The sequence below is a fragment of the Idiotropiscis lumnitzeri genome, chromosome 17, assembly GCF_059441095.1.
Source record: "Idiotropiscis lumnitzeri isolate Australia: NSW breed Sydney's pygmy pipehorse chromosome 17, RoL_Ilum_1.0, whole genome shotgun sequence".
NCBI lineage: Eukaryota > Metazoa > Chordata > Actinopteri > Syngnathiformes > Syngnathidae > Idiotropiscis > Idiotropiscis lumnitzeri.
The window spans coordinates 16,612,467-16,629,749 of record NC_142407.1 but is presented as its reverse complement, the minus strand read 5'-3'; the positions used below and the strand labels follow the sequence as shown (position 1 = coordinate 16,629,749).

Genomic DNA, 17,283 nt, shown 5'->3' with positions numbered 1-17,283 from the left:
TCCGCAAGAAAGAACGAAAGCAACCTGGAACATTTTTTTGGACTGACATTAAATAAGTACCACGATGTCTTTCAAAAGTTTCTATATGTATAACAAATTAATTTATTGTCTTATTGGGGTGAGATCTAAAAGTTTTGTGCCCCTCTGGCTGAATGTGAGTAACCTTCTACATAATAGTGTATTTACATATGCTGAAAAAATATATACTTCTACATATTGTGTATTTCAAGCCTTTATTTTTTACAGTTTGAGCCAACCATATTTACAATCGCCAGCATCTCTTTTGAAGTTACCAATACATTCTAGAGCACGGTAGTCCAGTGCCTTATGACAAAACATTGAGTCCTTCGTGGCAAAAAAAAAAAGAACAGCGAGAAGAGAGAATACCTTTACCCTTTCCAGTAACTCAAATATAATGTCCAGTTTCTGAAGTGTATTCTTACAATGCACCCTCAGTTGCATATTTTCATGCTTGATCATCATGTCTCAAGTTAGCTTTTCATTTTGTTGCCGGAACGAATGAATTTCCCCGCTGCAGATGTAAAAAGGATTATCTAATTAAAATCCCCTTTACTTACATAACACCCCCATATAAAACTGAAACCATGATTGTTTAACTATTAAAACTCCATGTTGAATTTTATTCAAACTTTAGGCTGCATGATGTTGTTTGTTTCAGAGTTGAAATCACTCGTGTTGCATTCCTTGTAAACCCAGTACAAAAATATACTCTTTTGGGCAGAAAGAATGATCAAAATGACTAAAAGGTGATTGAAAATTTCAGATGGTAATTCATAGAAATTACCGTTCCAAACTGCAGAATGATTTGCGTCATATTTGTACATGATGTGAATATATTCGCGCCAATTGTAATCACCCTGACACTGTGCTTTTGCCACGCTCACGATCAAAAGCAACTGAGGTAATAGAACTTTTGAGAAGGCACAAAACAATGAGCCTGTAAAAATTGTTCCAGAAACATGATTTTCTCACGTCATCCTCTAGACGTCATAGAAGAGGCGCACCAGATGGTAACGGATCCCAAAAGCCAGTGCACTTCCCATCACCTGCACAAAAAAGTCAAACATTCATGTTCTTTCTAAAGTAGGTGGTTGTGGTCGGTCCGTTTTCGAGCTACCTGTATCAGAAGCATGACGACAGTGAGATTCCTCTCGTGGGTGGGACCGAGGAATTTCAACACAAGATTAATTATAGTCATGTTGTTGCACTCGATAAATTCATCATCTTGGCCTCTGCGCACCTCAAGGAGCTTCAGTAACTCTGCAACCTGCCGAGGAGGACGTTTTTAGTTTTATTGGATAAAACAAACCTTGAATATGAAAATATTTAAATGATTTGCATTGCCACATTCATATTGATGGCAAACGATGCTTAGGCTTTGGCACAACAAACCCGGCGCAAAGCGAAATTAAATCTCAGCAAATTTCGACGAGATCTAATAAAATCATTTTTACCTTTAGAAAAAAATAAATCATCATCCAAAACTCAACTTGTGAAAGTTTTTCCCCGTTATATAGCCAAGTAAGACCTAGCGGCACATTATGATGCAGTGCCGTATCACAAAACGGCAAGCCAAAAATAATAAATAATGTCAACACAATAACTCCCAGTCTCAAATGAGCTCTTCCATGGAACTTACTCGCAGAATGAGATGTCCTAATTTGGAAAGGTCCTTGCTTTTGAATTTCGAGTAACTCATCCCCAGTTTGCCTGTGTCTGGATTCAACCTTACATGTGCATTTTATAATAGGAGAGAAATGGATTACGAATGCGTCACATTTCGCATAATTAGAAGAACGCTACCTTGGAAGTCTGTGTCTGGGACACGGGATGATATGGAAAAGCTGAGGCAAGGAATAGAGAAAGTTAACCACTTGAGGAATGAAGAACAGCAGCATTGTTTTGCTGAAGTGTCCCAGGATGCCAACGACAGCAAAGGTCATCCCTGCAAAGTAGCAGAAGGTGTCTCCCACAAACACGGAGGCGGGGTACCTGGAAGAAAAACAAAAAATGATCACGAGCATATTGAAACACTGGTCGGCCGTTTTGCATCAAATGCGCCAGATGAGGGAGTTGACATACCAGTTGTGGTAAAAAAGTGCTAAAGTGGTGAAGAAGAATGGAATCACAAAGTAGAGAGAGAAAACATGGTCATCGTGGTAATCTCCTGAAATGACGACATGATAATCAAATTGCACACTCGCACGGACAGAATCAAAAAGATTTTACGTTCGTTAAATGAATGAACAACAACGCACCGCTGAGCTCCAGCAGGTTGAAGATGATGATGGAGCCCGAGATGAACAGAGCTTGCCCTGACTCGATGCCGTTAATACCAGCCAGGATGTTGATGGCATTCGTGCAGAAGACTGCCAACATGCCCATGTAGACGTAGTAAAGGATACCTGACAAATGAAAGAGCAACGACATGGACGCTTTATTGATCAGCTATGACAAGCAGGAGGGACAGGACGCATGTGACGCCGCGCAGTTACGCTATGACCAAAACACTCAACATATTATGAAATAAACAAACTTTCTTCTGCACGTACAACGCACAATTAGCCGTCCACCCTTCCGTTTTCTGTCAGATTCGCAAGTGATATGAAGCCTATACCAGCCGACTTGACGTGAAAGGTTGGGGTCGACCGCAAACGGGTCGCCAGCAAATCACAGGACAAATATGGTCTTATATTTGTATCAGTCAAAATGCAAATTAAGTACTTTCATAAAAATTGCATCACTCTGAGATCTGTTCACGTGTAGAAGCAGAGCTCCCAAATAATATGGCTGGCGAGCAAGCTGACTCACCGAGATCCAGATGCAGCCCTAGCAGTGCTCTGAATGGTTTGGGCACCAGGATGACCGTGTTGCCAAAGTTGGTGAAATAAACCATGAGAAGTGGCAGAGAGGCGATAGTGGGAAGCAGGAGCTTGTGCCTCCATCGCAGGTTGAGCACATCATCGGCAAATCCCAGGAAGATCATGCAGCAGATGGCGAGCAGCGCACCAATTAGCTGCACAAACTGAAGAAACGGCACGAACGGAAAAGGATTTGTTTCGGTCAAATTTGTCCATTGTCCCTAAAAAAAAAAAAAAAAAAAGCTAAACGAAAAAAACGTAACCGGGACGTGTTCTTTCATATTACACTGAGAAGGTTTGAATGCCAGAAGTTTGTAGTTTTATGCAGGCATCATTCTTGGAACCATTTGCATAAATAATGCTTTGAAACAAGGCCAACGATGAGGAATATCTTTGTTTTGCAGAATCTCTTGAGTCAATGTTCCGCCATGTCGCTGGACAGCAACAAAGTGATCCTACCGACCTCATCATGTGGGAAGCCATTGCACTGATCTCCCACAAGGCAACTGAGGAAAGGCACTGGGATGAAGCAGAAGAGGATGATGAGGAAGACTGTCCCGCTGATGACCCCCTGGGATTCTGGACTAGAGAAGCAGAAGACCATCAAGCATTTCCCCAGTCACTCTGAACACTTTCCAAGAGAAGAGAACAGTACTCACATTTGTTTTTTTGTCAGTTTGTTGAGGTCCATCCCGAACAATCTGGCCGAGATGAAATGGTCCTTGAAAGTGGGAATCAGCTTCATTGTGGCCAAGCAGCCGAGTGCTGACATGAGGCCGTTGATGAGCAGCGGTAAGACTGGAGACGGCGACATTTTACAGGCGTTTTTGTGTCTTGTTTTTTTTTTTTTTTTTTAGTGTGAAGAGGTCAACGAACTGTGCGATTTATGTGACGTTTCCCGGTCAGTCACTCAATGAACAAACTACGACAGCCGCCATTCTGATATAAACACACCATGATGCAATTTTAAGACAATATACTGCGACGCAAAATTGGAACGAATATTGAATAGCTCCATAAATCGGGACAGAGAATCATACCAGTTTAACGCGAAAACACGAGATACGTTTGAAAAAGATACTCCACGACTACACGGGCTCCTAGTGTCAGACGAACAACAATATACTTCCGGATAGAATTTACAAAATAAAACGTCTTTACAGGCTCACAATAAATATACCTCTCAAAATTGTAAGTCTTTAAAGCAACATACTTTGGTAGATTGATAGCTACACAAGAGCAGCAAAATATAGCTATTATTGTTCTGCAGGTAAACTAAAGCTAAAATAATAGACGTTCTGTGCTGCTATCAAACTAAAACTAAAACTAAATGGACCCACTGTGTTGGTAAAGTGCGAATGGAGTAAGGGAAATTGATTTGACTGTTATTTCTATCAACGCAAAATGGCGTGTACACCTAATTTAGTCACTAAATTGGCGAAAATATGTCAAATGAAATAATAATTTTCATCAATGAATGACCTGGGCTACATTTCTGCTTTAACTCAAATGTGGCCTACGGCCCCACTCAAGTACAAAGTGATCGATCTCATCAATTTCATTTCCGATGTGCTTTTATTTCGAAAGCCATTTGACTTTTTCCGTTTTACCTTTCGCATTCCGGCCCTGCAGCGCCACCTGCAGGTTGACGTCATTTCCCCCGTCCAGTTGTCTTATTGTGGAGAGGTCTGTGTCGCGCTAAGATCAGTGGAGATTTGCAGCCGAATGGAACGGGTCGTCCGGGATCATTAATCATTTGAGTGAATTATTTTATTTATTTTTTAAATCTTTCGCTCGCGTGAGGAATGCTGAGTGTTAAATGGGACAAAGTCACGTGTTGTTAGCGCCGCTGTGAATCGCCATGGAGGCAGCAGCTTCATGTTACCGCGACTTGCTTTCGATTCCCTGCATGCTGCAACCAGGACCGTCCAAGTTCAGCGGTGGGTTCATTTAATCTCATCATTAATATCAAATTTGAGCTTCTTCTCTTCTGATGCACGTTAAACTCACGCACGCTTGGATGCATACTGTCACGCTGTGATTACGACCTCAACAAGATTGTTCGGATCCTTCAAAAGCATCACCATTGCTATTGTTGATTCTTCGTTCAGCATATTACAATTGCCGCAAGTCGAACTGTCCATTTGCTGCCTCTCACAGGTTGATGGGTGCCTGGCGACCCTCTTCTGACAGTCCCTAATATTCCCACGTAGACATGAGAGGCTGCAGCAGATGGTGATGGAGCTCCACGAGTTGGGCTGGCTGGCTCTGGTGGGGCTTTTCCTGGCCTCCGTCCTCATCGTGCTGGTCTGGCTCTTCCACTTCTCGCTGAGCCTCCTGCGCCAGTGGAGAACCAGGAAAGCAGCCGAGCAGCATCGGCATCTGCGGCCTCTCTCCCTCGGGCGGCATTCTCTTCACGGCTTGGCCGCAGGTGTGTGGGGCTTCCTGCTCAAGCTGCGCCCGGCTCGGGACGGCGGAGCCGTGTCCGAGGTCGGGGTTAAAGCCTTGTTGACGTCCCTCTTCTCCTTCAAGTCGTTCAGTGAGCAGTGTCGCAGGAGCTGGGTCAACGCTCTGAATGAGCAAGCTTGTAAGAATGGGGTGAGTGAGAATTCTTTCTATTTTCATACGAGGAAGCCGACATGCTGGCAGTGTGTGGACAAAGCGGCACGAGTGTGAATTTTCATGTTCTTTGTGTGCTGGAAGTGGATGTTGGAGGGAGTAAGGGATAAGAGGATGGGGAGCACGTTCTTACCTAACGGCTCTGAAGCGTGTGTGTGTGTGTGGCGCTAAGACCAGCCAGTATAATTGCAGTATGAACGCCTACACCTTGCAAAAATAGCCTTCTTTACCCCTGCCTGATATGAAATGGTGGGCGCTTTGCTTTGGAATTTTATCTGCTTGGCGCCTGCAACTTTCTTTTAAATCTCAATAACTCTTTGTACTCTTGTCCAAAAAGTGAGCAATGTTCAGCTTTGGCGTCCAATTTCATGATGAACCTAAAACAAACTAACTTTTTACGCTGAACTAGTCCAAACTTTTCACCAAACTGTCAGTGTATTTTTTTATTATCCCTTTTTTTTTTTTGCCACTCTCAAACAGCAAATTATTGACACATTTTGAGCAGGTGGATGTGGCCATTCGAAAACTTTAAAGGTCAAATGAAGTTCATCCGTAAAATTGATTGTATCTTTTTTAGCAAAAGTTGGCTAGCCCTAATGTTTTGTGATTCTTATTATACGTTTTATAATTGTCATGTTTGACTTTATTATGCGAGGGCAGGCAAAGACAAACAAGCATTCACATCTATGGTCGATTTGGAGTTTTAGATGAACGAAACACAAACAAGCACCCGGAGAACATGAAAAGCCCACATTGATTTCCACGCTTTCAAATGAGAGATGAACAAAACAAACTGAATGCAACATATCGTCCACTGTTGCAGCGTGGTGGTCATTTGCGATTCCAAATAGCGTCTGCACTTCCCCACCAACGTCATCGCCAAGTCTGACCACCGACAGCAACAGACCACGAGCGGTAGTCAAGGACCGATGAGATGTGCTGCATTTGAAATGGAACCATTTAAAAGCCAAACCCAGAGGCTGCGGAATTCAGGCTAACCTGTTAACTTCGGTGGGAAAACAAATCACGACGACAGCGACGCTTTCGTTGCGATCAGTCCGGACTGCAGAAGCTCGTCGTCCAGCCGGGAAACTCGATAATAGAAGCTGAGAAAAAGCTCTCGTTGACTCTGTGATAAATGAATTCAAACGGATCATTTTCCATGCAGAGACGAGATGTTCTCTGCAGTGCGTCCACGTGATATCAGCTGACACTTTCTGAACCGAGACCGCCAGCCACGGCATCGTTATTCGCTCATTCGTATGAAAAAAAAAAACCACCTTCTCTGGTCATTGTGTATGCGCGAGCGCGAGCCTGTTCTTCTAGATGCTAATCACGATACCGGATCATGACGCACACAATTGACTTTGTGACACTCGTGTATGCGATTAAGGTTGATTGTGACGCCGCTCGCGTTTTTTTTTTTTTCTTCAACTTGAAAAACCTGCTGTGGGGCACAAGCAAGTCCACACCCCATTTTTGGCCCGTCCTGCACGTTCTCTTCTGCTTTGCATTTTGGCAATTGTGGCTTTGCGTCAGCAAAACAAGAGGCGGCGCCATGAGGACACCGCAGCGTTTAGTTTTTGTTTTTTTTGTTGTTTTCATTTTCTACGCCCTCATCAGATCTGAAAGTCAAAGGCGAGATCATAGAGCAAAGCAACGTTGCCATCCTTGTCAACAATGATGTCACGTGACGCTGATTTCGGATATCGATAGGAAAGATTACCTCCACATCGTATTACTCCCTTTTTTTTGGGGGGCGGGGTTACATTTTGAATAGGTCATGTCATGAATAGTTTCTCTGTCACCTGACAACCTATTTTTTTTGCGAGAGGAACATCGGTCAGTTTGATGGACGCTGTTCACATTTTGTGTTCGTTGGCTAACTCGGGATCGTATGTCGGTCATATCGATTCAATTCCATTTCCAAATGACTTTTTCTGACCCGTCGTTTACGCGTTGGCATGCATTGTGTTCGTCTACATTACAAGCATGCATTTCTGTCGCTCACTACCTGAAAGTCAAATGGGGCTCCCAGAGGCAAACTCCTAAAAGGATCAATTAATAATAGGCACGTAACGATTCATCGAAAAGCGGCAAAGCTTCCCACAGATCGTTCACGTATCAACAGTGGTGTCGATTCTGAGGATTCTCCTCCAATCAGGGTCAGAGCGCGACGTCAAGCCCTCCACCGTTTGCAGCTGGGCCCTTCGCAGATTTCCAAATGCGTCAAAAGCAATTACGCCGATCAAGACTGTGATGAAAGCCTCCGGCCCTTTCTTTCGGGTCTTTTTGCTCTAATCCAGAGGGTTGGCCGCCATTGCAGCTGGTTAATTACGGTCACGGCAACGCGACGACTTCCTCATCAACACGCCGAGACATACCGCACGCGAAACGTTCGTGTAACAGCATCGTGTCATGTCGCCGCTACTCTGCGTTTGAAGGTTGATGAGCTAAGAGATGAAATGCAAGACTCGCTGCGATTATTCCACTTGAGCATGAAGGAGTATCCTCAGAAAAAAAAAAAACGCATCCACAATAAAGGGATTTCTATTTCTATTTCTATTTCTATGTCTGTGGCATCCCATGATGCAGCCTGTTTTGTGACTCACTTGGACAGAAAATGTCTGCAGACTTTTTGCCGCGGGAACAACGGTTTGTCGTCTTTCGCCCCATTTGCATGTGCGGCGGTGACATTGATGGCTGGTTATTGATCGGCACTGACCGGAATCAAAAGATGTTTTAGATATATTAAATAAATTTGCTTAGTCTGGATGTTGTTTCCATTTATACTTTTTTTTTTTTTAATTTTGCACCCCAAAAAATACTAAAATGATGCCAATTAATATTTTATTCATAATCGAACGTCCCTAACGTGGAGTGTTTTGAACTTTTATGGTTGCAATCTGGGGCATTTATCTCTTGATTTATATGGCAGTGGTTACGTCTTCTCAATACTTCTCACATTTTGACAAACGATTTTTGATGAGCTATATTGACTCACTTTTATGCACAAGAGCTGTACTGTCGTCTCCGTTCATCCAACTTCCTGCATTGAATCTCGGCGGTCAACATCATCAGGTTTGCCTGACAGAAAAATATTCAATGTCAATTTTAAAGACATTAAATAACATCCACTTGTACTCGTGCGCGGACGTACCGGCCCCCTGGCTAAAGCACGATCCTCGACTCCGTCAGCGTCACTTTCTGGGAGGCTGGCCCAGTGTTGCACTGACGAATCAGCAAAAGCAATAATGGACTGCTCTCAATATGTGAAAATTGCAACCAAACCTTGAAAAAATATTTCATCTGATTTCCGTCATTAACCGGTGATTCAGTTGCTTCCAACTGCAATCAGAAAAAAAAAAAGTTGTTTGCCGTCACTGTCGTGACCTGAATCCCTCAACGAGAAACTAAAAGAAAAGGCAACCGAGGGTCAACCGAAGCCACGGGCCGAGCGTATTCCTGGTCGACGCTCGTGCTTTTCACAAGCGCCCAGCCCTCGGGTCCGAAGCAGGATGTTTCTGACAAACCTGAAGTGACACGGTGCCGGTCCTCAGGATATCCCACAAATAGCCTCTGCTCACACATGCGCATGAACGGAGGTCACGAGGACAAACCAGTGGACGTGCCGCCGCTAGCTTTGGCCTCCTGATGACAAAATGAGGTCTGGTGCTCAACACCGCCTAGCAAATTCCAAGAAGCAAAGTTTTTGATGTGCACAAAATGCCAGCTATAGAGATGGATGCACATTCGTCTTTTTTGGGGGCAGAATCATTTTTACAACATAGTTGTCACGTGAAAGCAGGGAAATATGAGGAGACCATTCTGCCTTCCGTGAGCGACTAGACCAATCAAAGGTCATTGCGCACGCTCAGCCATTTTTCTAAGAGGCGTTGACTCATCCTGGCAACGCTTTGTCTTAACTTGCTAATATTTCATGGGCTCGCTTTGTCTTATCTTCGCATGATTAGCAGTGACGTTCAGGGGACTTTGCTCAGTGTCATTATGGTCGTAATTAGCCTCAGTGCAGACGCTAGCGCTCTTTTGATGAGTTGTACACACAAAGCTTTTTTTATTTATTTGTATTTCTTTGCAATGCACACATGCGAGCGCGCTCACCATCAGAACCCGTTTGTGGATGCCACGCAATCCGAGATGCATCGCTTTGTATTTGCGCCGCTCTTTGGATGCGACGAATGGCCGGCTGACTGAGCGGTTTTCGAGGCTGGGGTCAAAGCAAAGTAAACATCGCTGTTTGGAGTGTGTCGTCACGTGACCATCGTGTCGGTCCAGACCTACGTCAGCCTGCGGCATTGCACTTTGCTTCGTGCCTCTCTCGCAACAGAAACAAAACGCGCGCACATCACGCCTCGAATGAAGTTGTATCACTTGTGCCCCGCCTCCCTCGTTCACTTTGGAAGAGATTGGATTTGCATTTCGAAAGACATATGTTGTGACAATGGGCCGTTTGTTTGGTCACCCTCGCATCTCCTGAGCAAGACAATGAGGTTGACCAAAACGGATCCCGAGGCGGTGGATCATTGTAAGGAAGTACTTTTGCATTCCGCAGCGAACCCAAACGGAGCGCAGAGCTAGTGCAACACAGAAACGTGAATTGTGCAATGTACCGAATGATGATTTGACGCCATTGCCATGTAATATATACGCATAACCGGACTGAATTGGGAATCGTTTCCCAATCGCTGGTTCGGCTGTAATGCAGCAAAGACGTCGGAACCTGCAACTGAATGAACTTGAACATGCTCCCGACCAGCCTTCGGTCAAACATATGTTGCCGTTTGCATGCCAGCGTCCTCGGGCACCCATCGTCGTCGTCATTCTGACAACTCGCGCCACGGTTGTCATGTTCAGAACCTCTTTTCTGGCAACAGCGTGACGCTACCGTGACCCTGGGGTACACACGTGCGCGCATTTCGATTTAAAAAAAAAAAAAAAAAAACACTTTTTGGATTTTAGGTTGGCGTTCCTTCATGCAGTAGCCGTGAAATGAGATCAGTTCAGTTCGTAGATGCCCGACACCCACCGTGCTTAAAATTCACAAATTGCCCCAATTAGTTGGTGTCCTCGTGATCCAGAGAGGACGTTTCATTAGTGGGCTGAAACAGTCTCCTTAAGGACTCAGACTAATTGCTCACTAGCTGCATGCAAGTCTGTAACGGTTCCCAATCATCGTCGTGCCTCTTCACGTTACGTAATATTTACTATGTTGGTTCTCTGTCGCTCACAGAGCTCCATCCAAATCACTTTTGACGGCACTGTCCAGTTTTCGGCTGCCCCTGCCATCGAGAGTGTGACCTGCACCGACCAATCGGCACACAGAACGGTGAGTCATCTTCTGCTTTTAAAGCAATAACCCGAGTTGTTGGTAGTCACGGGCCTGCGCTTGCGTGTTTCGATCCACGCGTAGTGATGTGCGACGATTCATCGTTATCTGATCGATTACAAAATGTAATCATTAAATCTTTTTTTTTTTAAATTTCAAATTATCCAAGCTTCTCAATCGTATCCAGTTTTTGTTTGCTTTTACTTTGGAAAACAATGATTAACATTTTGGCCTATTTTTTGACACGCCAGAGATCAAAACCAGTAACAGAATCATAATTAATGTGGTGCCATTCCAAATAATTATGATGTTTTTGAATAAACGGATGGAAATTCAGTGTTTAAATTTCAACTCAATTATGACAATAATCGTTTGTTGCAGCCCGAATTGAGAGTTGTATTTGCATACCCCGCACCATGTTTGTCAGTCATGGTCATTAAGTGTGCTTTAATACTTTAAAATCTCTTCAGAGATGACCGCATTTTTCAAAATGCATTGAATTTATGCGTTTTGTTTTTTTTATTTGGCGTCTTCCAAAACTGCAAAAGTGGTTGTGGCCAAATCAAGAACTAAACTTTGGAGTAAACCTGTTGCTGTTACTCCACAGCAACTTATTGTCAGAAGGGGAACAATCCTTTTTTTTTTTTGTCCCTTGAGGGCTTTGAACGCATACACATGCAGCACAAACAAGAATACAAAACGTGTACACTCACCTGTGAAAATGACGAAAACACCTCAAAGGTTGTTTACAGTCGGCGCGATTCCGTCTGTGAAAGCGAAAATTGTGTCAAATCTCTTGATGCCACCTTTTCTCGCACGATAGGTTTTACATTGTAAATGTCGGGCGGACACGGTGGCATTTCCTGTGACGGTTACTCAGCAGTCCCCCGCTGCCGTTGCCATGGACACCTATCAGATTACGATCGCACCTACAGTGGCAAAGGTACCGAGGCACAACACCCGCTTCCTTTGACTTTTTACAAACGAGCGCATTTGCATTGCTTGTCAAAGAGCGACTTTTGTCGCGAGGACAGAATTGTGGCCATACCGTTTCCAATTAAATATTTCCTACCTTTACTCTCTCGAAAGGAGGGTTATTTTAGATCTGATTGTCATTTGGATTGTGGGAAGGCCCATAAATACCAAAGGAATGCTTATCCGGTCTTTCCGTGTGACGTGTTGGCATCATCAGGTGGTCGTATGTCTGGAGGAGGTGATGGATGAAGGACTCTTGCTGTCCTGGACGCTTTCCAAGCAACCGTCGCTGAAACTGACCGCGTCGCCACGCAAACTGCCGAGACATGTGAGAAGATTCGAAATTAGCACTCATGCCGTCGTCGGTTCAAGAGTAGCGTTCTGCACGTTTAGCATGAAGGAAATGCTTTTTTCTGTTGAGACCATCGTCAGTTAAAGGTTCAATATAAAGATTGTCACAGGTCATTTGCGATATCACTTCATGCAAAGAGATATTTCATTTTGCTCGGTGACGTCTCGCTCGTTTACGACAATCGTCTCATTAATGGCCGATTTTTTTTTTTTTCTTCCAGGGCACGGACGACAAGGGAGACTTGGATGTGATCAAGAACCTTATAGAGGATACTCTGTTCAGCTCGCATCCAGCCATGATGCTCAACCTCAGGACTTGTACAACGACTTCTCCAGTAAGTTTCCTTCTTCCTCTCTTCATTGACAGTTGAGCGTCATATTTCGATGTCCACGCGTTCATTCAAAGACTGTGAATGTGAGTCAGCTCCGAAACATGACCGGCCATATATAGCGATGGATGTTTTTCCATTTTCTGCTCACAGGTCCCCGTGGAGCAGCCATCAGTAGGATTAAAGCCCGTACCCCAGAGTGTCTTTGTGCAAAGACTTCTTGTACGGCAGCTCAGGGTGACCTTAAGTAAAGGTCAGATGCATTCCTTCTGTGGCTTTGGATCTTTTGCGTCCAACGTCCCCGCTGCCTCACAGAGCTTGCTGTGTGTTTGCAGGCCCGTGGTGTAGCTCCGTCGAGCTGTGCTGCGTCCTCGGCCTGAACCGACCTTCGTCAGAGAGGACGACCTGCTTTCTGCCCGTTCCCCGCGACCCAAAGACCCCAATGGAATGGGGAGAAGAAATGACCCTGTGAGAAGGCGTCGAATAACACGCCAGGACTGTTTGCAAAGTGGGATTTCTTCCAGGACGACTCTAACGCAGCTGTGTCCTTTGTGTTGAAGGGAGCTGAGCCCAGAAACCAAAGAGCTGAGAGTGAGACTTCTGGAGCGGAACGGCAGAACCGAGCGTAAGGCCCAGCGCAGTCTGAACTCCTGCCCACAAACGTATTTAGACGCAATTTTCCGACCACTGCAGAGTCGATACGCTAAAACATCAAAGTGAGAGTCAAAATGCCGTTTGTATGCGTTTTGAAGTGTTACGACGTGGCTTCGGAACGAACGGACGGCCTTAACTGTTGCTGAATGCCGTTACATCATACATTGTTGGCGCGTCCGTCTTCAATAAGGGACAAATGTACTCTTTTTGGCTTGAGATAACACGACTAAAACCTCTTCAACTAAAGCTTCATTCAATCATCTTCATTTCAAGTCAGTGACGGTAATGATTCAAAAATTGTGGTATGCAGGCTCCCTCTAGTGGTACGCCCAAGAATCACCAAATTCAATGTTCAAACTGTGCAGAATGTTACGCTGGTCTTTTTTTTTTTTTTAAATCTAGTCCGATATATACATGTATCGTGGACGGCTGAGTCGTATTTGACTTGCGAGTACAATCCAAACATTTTAGAACCGTTTGTTTTCAAATGCACACTTTCTATGCAACTTTTATGAGCAATGTATCGTAACCCGCGTCTTTTATACCTCACGGTTTTTTCTTTGCCATCTTCTTCTTTTCTCCTTGGTCTGCTAGAATTCCTTCCAGGCCGTGCCTCTTTCGCCTTGGACCTGCAGTCCAAAGTTCCTACCTCAGTCATACTCACAATCAAGCCAAGCCACTCCTTGGAGCCTAGCGCCACCGTCACAGCCGAAGTGAGTGCCAAGCTGCAAAACGCATTAAAAAGACATGCAACGATTTGTTGTAAAGAAGCTGATAGAGAGCACGTTCTTCACTTTGGATCAGCCTACTTGTTATTTTACCTCTTGTTGAATGTCAGATAACACGTGACATTCTTGAGGAAGGTTTTCCTGCAGATTCCTTTTTGTCTGATCTCAGTTCACACACACAATGACCAAGCACGCTTTTGAAACGTTTGTTCCACTCAGCTGGCCTATGTGGAAACTGAGGAACTCGGGTCACCACTGCGTTGCTCACTCACCCCCAGCAAAAAGGTCGACGTGGACCGCACCGTCATGCCGGACGGAACCATCGTCACCACCGTAACCACGGTCCAGTCCAGATTGAAATTGGAGCGCAGCCCGGGTACGTTTCAAGCATGAATCACGACGTTCGTTAACCGACAGCAGATAACTGGAGATGATTCTCGTTTGCGCTCTCCGTCCAAAGTTGAGGTGACGCCCGCCATTCTCTCTGATGGAAGGGGGACCCCGAGTCCTGATCCGAGCAGTGAGTGAGAAACCGTCAAGCCCAACAGTACATGCATCAAAGTATTGAGACGAGCCTCTCAATTAGACTCCGGACACCGGATTTTAGGATCATTTATGATTTTTCCGAATGGTTTCGCAAAGGTCTCTGAAAGCATCAATTGGCATTGGAGAATTCCATAAAACACTTTTAGGATGAATTAGAACGTAATTGTTAGCGGGGCCAGTCACGCTAACGTGATCTCTGAACACCACAATTTTGTATGTAGTAATAATTCTGTATGTGGAATGGCTTTGTGTCCTAGTCCAAGGCAACGGTGCAGATTCCTAAAATTAAATCAAATAAATGCTGACTTTATATTTGTGCTTTTGTCGCATAGAGGGCAGCCGCTTATCTAACGGCTTGGATCCTGTTGCAGAAACGGCCATTCGTCAGCTGACTGAGTCCAACTCCAAAATGGCTGGAAAGACACCGACAAAGAGAAGCACACTGATCATCTCAGGCGTGTCAAAGGTCAGTGAGTTGGAGCTGGAATTCTGGATAGAATGCGGTCAAACCTGAACCCGATTCGGAGTCCTTTTTTTATTCATATTTTCATTTCACCAAGGATGTAGCCACCATCCTGAGGAGACATTTCAAGCAAAGAAAATATTTGTGCTCAAAATAGGACTTGGGCCATTATTCTAAGAGGACGACGCTGTACCTACATTTAGATGTCAGTCCCCCCCCCCTCCCATGCAGCACATTCAGATCACATGACAGCAGCCTTCTGACCTGATTTTGGACTGAAAGAGAAATGTTTGCGCTTCAAGAGTCGGCGCCGGTCGCCTGACATATCACAAAGCAACATATCGGAAGGCAGACATTCTATATTGTAAACCTATTTTGGTTTTTTTAAGCCAATCTGTCCGGCGTTTTCGTCAGACAATATGAGAGGTCCGGATGCTTTTAATTGCCACAACAGATTTGTTGGGTCGAGTATAGCTCGTGTTTGCATTGCGTGCCGGCGAACGTGACATGATTTAAGAGAGGGGAGACAATTAAAAATAACAATTGACAAATACAGCAGAAAAATCAATAATGACCTTAACATCAGTAACATCTGACGTCACATTACATTAAAATCATATATTTATTTTTACGTATAAATGTATGGTGCCTTTTACTTGTCAGGTTCCGCTTTCTCAAGATGACTGCACGCTGTCAAGCGGCTATGCCGCAGCAATGGACGCGGCCATGCAAGGCAACCATTTTGGAGCGGGACACCACCAAGAGCCGGATGAAACCACACCTTCTGATGTGTCAGAGCGTCCCTCTGTGGATGATGTGGAATCGGACACTGGCTCCACCGGTGCTTTGGAAACACGCAGCCTCAAGGACCACAAAGGTGACAGCTTAAAGGTGTTAAATCAATGTTATGGAAATGAATTTTTAGATCGGATTGGTTTAATGTTCATTTGGGATTTTGGTGATTTTATCTTTGTAGCATATTTGATTTTAAAAGTGCCATATTATTATATGGCAACGAATTAAGGTATTTTGCTGCCACCTGTAGGCGAGTACGTACTTTAAAAAACAAAACAAAAAATCCAGACAAGGGCATTGCTATTTAACACCGTATTCTCTCCATCCCATAGTTGGATTTCTGCAGAGCGGATCAAAGCTGTTGTTCCGCCGAAGATATCGCGCAAAGGAGCCCTGCCTCAGCCAGTCTCATGAAGACGTCTCCAAAACGGGCAACAACTTCACTTCTGCAGCGGACAGCGGTCGAAAGAAATCCGGTAGCTTCTCGCGACGTCTCATCAAGCGCTTCTCCTTCCGCTCATCAGGGAAACGGAAAGGCAAAGTCACAAGCACCAACGGAGGGGCGGGCTCATCCAATAACTGATCATTTCTGCTGTCTGAGCACAAGACTATTCCATCCCAGTCAGATGTCCCTTGGATGGAGGACACATTTAGCTGCTTCAGGACATAAGTGGTTCTTTATCAAATCACAAAAGCTGGAATAGGATGAAGTCCATTGTTTGGAGGGGCGGGTACATTTTCGCAGGATGGGACGACAGAATAGTTGCAATGAATTCTCGGTTCGTTTTAAAGTGACAGTTCTTGAAATGATTTAAGGATGCCGGAAGAATGGCATCAGTGCACTTTGGAATTGACATTTTTTACATTCAACTAAACACATAGAATATCTGTATGAAGGTAATTTACGATTATGTGAAGTGCGATTTATTTTATCCATACCATTGGTTGTCTTAGTCGCGTTATCCTGTAAAATAGAGAAATTGCTGTGATTTTTTTCAATGCAAATGTCATTTTAAAATCAAGTTGACTTCCACGTTCATGTTCACGTTAGTCGTATTTGCTTCTACATTGCATTAAGAACTAGTTCAGTGTAGATTTTAAAATAAGAAGGAAATTATTATATAGTGTACTTTTTTGACAAAGTAATTGCTCTTAAATGATTTTCGGTTTGCTCGAATGTTTCCGTTAAGGAAAGAAAGCAGGCTTATGTTGTCAATGATCAGTACTTGTTTTAAAAACACGTAATTTCCAGGAATATTTTTTATCAACTAAATTGATTATTGTACTGTGACTGAGGAACTGCAGTCACGAGGGCAGTGACATGAGGTGTACAATGTGCTTTAAGAAACTTAAGATCAATTCTTAATTGCTGTTTAGATAGAAGTACAAAGACAATTTGCCTGGCTGCAATGTGAAACCCGACGTGGCGTCTGCAACATGTGGCGCGTGTGATTTCTGCTGTTATTTTGATAAGTTCTAATTTATTTCAAATAAATTATTAAAAAACGTCTCTACATCTATACACTGTAAGTATTTCGATAGGTCTATCAATTCTACGTTTTTAACTGTATTTTATTCGCACTTAAAATCGTTC

The 17,283-nt window shown here is 44.1% G+C and overlaps 2 protein-coding genes across 5 annotated transcripts; one reads left to right on the top strand and one right to left on the bottom strand.

Annotated features, from left to right (window-relative positions):
* Positions 1–216: 216 nt before the first annotated feature.
* On the bottom strand, positions 217–11,714 carry dpagt1 (dolichyl-phosphate (UDP-N-acetylglucosamine) N-acetylglucosaminephosphotransferase 1 (GlcNAc-1-P transferase)). 2 transcript variants are annotated; one of them, XM_088279714.1, is made up of 13 exons: positions 11,562–11,714; positions 8,662–8,732; positions 8,506–8,588; positions 6,501–6,630; positions 3,542–6,440; positions 3,346–3,466; positions 2,833–3,046; positions 2,280–2,426; positions 2,104–2,188; positions 1,825–2,013; positions 1,661–1,748; positions 1,139–1,288; positions 217–1,067 (listed from the first exon to the last, which is right to left on the bottom strand). In XM_088279714.1, exons 5-13 carry the CDS (start codon positions 3,694–3,696, stop codon positions 1,002–1,004), a joined length of 1,215 nt encoding a protein of 404 aa, XP_088135840.1. In that variant the 5' UTR covers positions 3,697–6,440; positions 6,501–6,630; positions 8,506–8,588; positions 8,662–8,732; positions 11,562–11,714; the 3' UTR covers positions 217–1,001. The 2 variants fall into 2 exon arrangements, with proteins under 2 accessions (XP_088135840.1, XP_088135841.1); XM_088279715.1 differs by having other exon boundaries at positions 3,542–3,680.
* c2cd2l (c2cd2 like) lies at positions 4,504–17,205 on the top strand. Of its 3 annotated transcripts, none has more exons than XM_088279710.1 (15): positions 4,504–4,822; positions 5,096–5,480; positions 10,753–10,848; positions 11,672–11,791; positions 12,041–12,151; positions 12,396–12,509; positions 12,657–12,756; positions 12,839–12,971; positions 13,064–13,128; positions 13,752–13,870; positions 14,105–14,261; positions 14,346–14,405; positions 14,803–14,897; positions 15,558–15,771; positions 16,022–17,205. In XM_088279710.1, exons 1-15 carry the CDS (start codon positions 4,761–4,763, stop codon positions 16,270–16,272), a joined length of 2,082 nt encoding a protein of 693 aa, XP_088135836.1. In that variant the 5' UTR covers positions 4,504–4,760; the 3' UTR covers positions 16,273–17,205. The 3 variants fall into 3 exon arrangements, with proteins under 3 accessions (XP_088135836.1, XP_088135835.1, XP_088135837.1); XM_088279709.1 differs by having other exon boundaries at positions 14,764–14,897; XM_088279711.1 differs by having other exon boundaries at positions 5,043–5,480; positions 14,764–14,897.
* Positions 17,206–17,283: the final 78 nt, after the last annotated feature.

Excerpts from the sequence above, each read along its gene's own strand:
- dpagt1 (XM_088279714.1), bottom strand. The coding sequence starts at position 3,696 with ATGTCGCCGTCTCCAGTCTTACCGCTGCTCATCAACGGCCTCATGTCA. Across the intron at positions 2,189-2,279 it reads CAACCTGCTGGAGCTCAGCG|GAGATTACCACGATGACCAT; the intron begins GTGCGTTGTTGT and ends TCGTCATTTCAG. Across the intron at positions 1,068-1,138 it reads TCGTCATGCTTCTGATACAG|GTGATGGGAAGTGCACTGGC; the intron begins GTAGCTCGAAAA and ends TTTTTTGTGCAG.
- c2cd2l (XM_088279709.1), top strand. The coding sequence starts at position 4,761 with ATGTTACCGCGACTTGCTTTCGATTCCCTGCATGCTGCAACCAGGACC. Across the intron at positions 14,406-14,763 it reads CCCGAGTCCTGATCCGAGCA|AGGGCAGCCGCTTATCTAAC; the intron begins GTGAGTGAGAAA and ends TTTGTCGCATAG. Across the intron at positions 14,898-15,557 it reads TCATCTCAGGCGTGTCAAAG|GTTCCGCTTTCTCAAGATGA; the intron begins GTCAGTGAGTTG and ends TTTACTTGTCAG.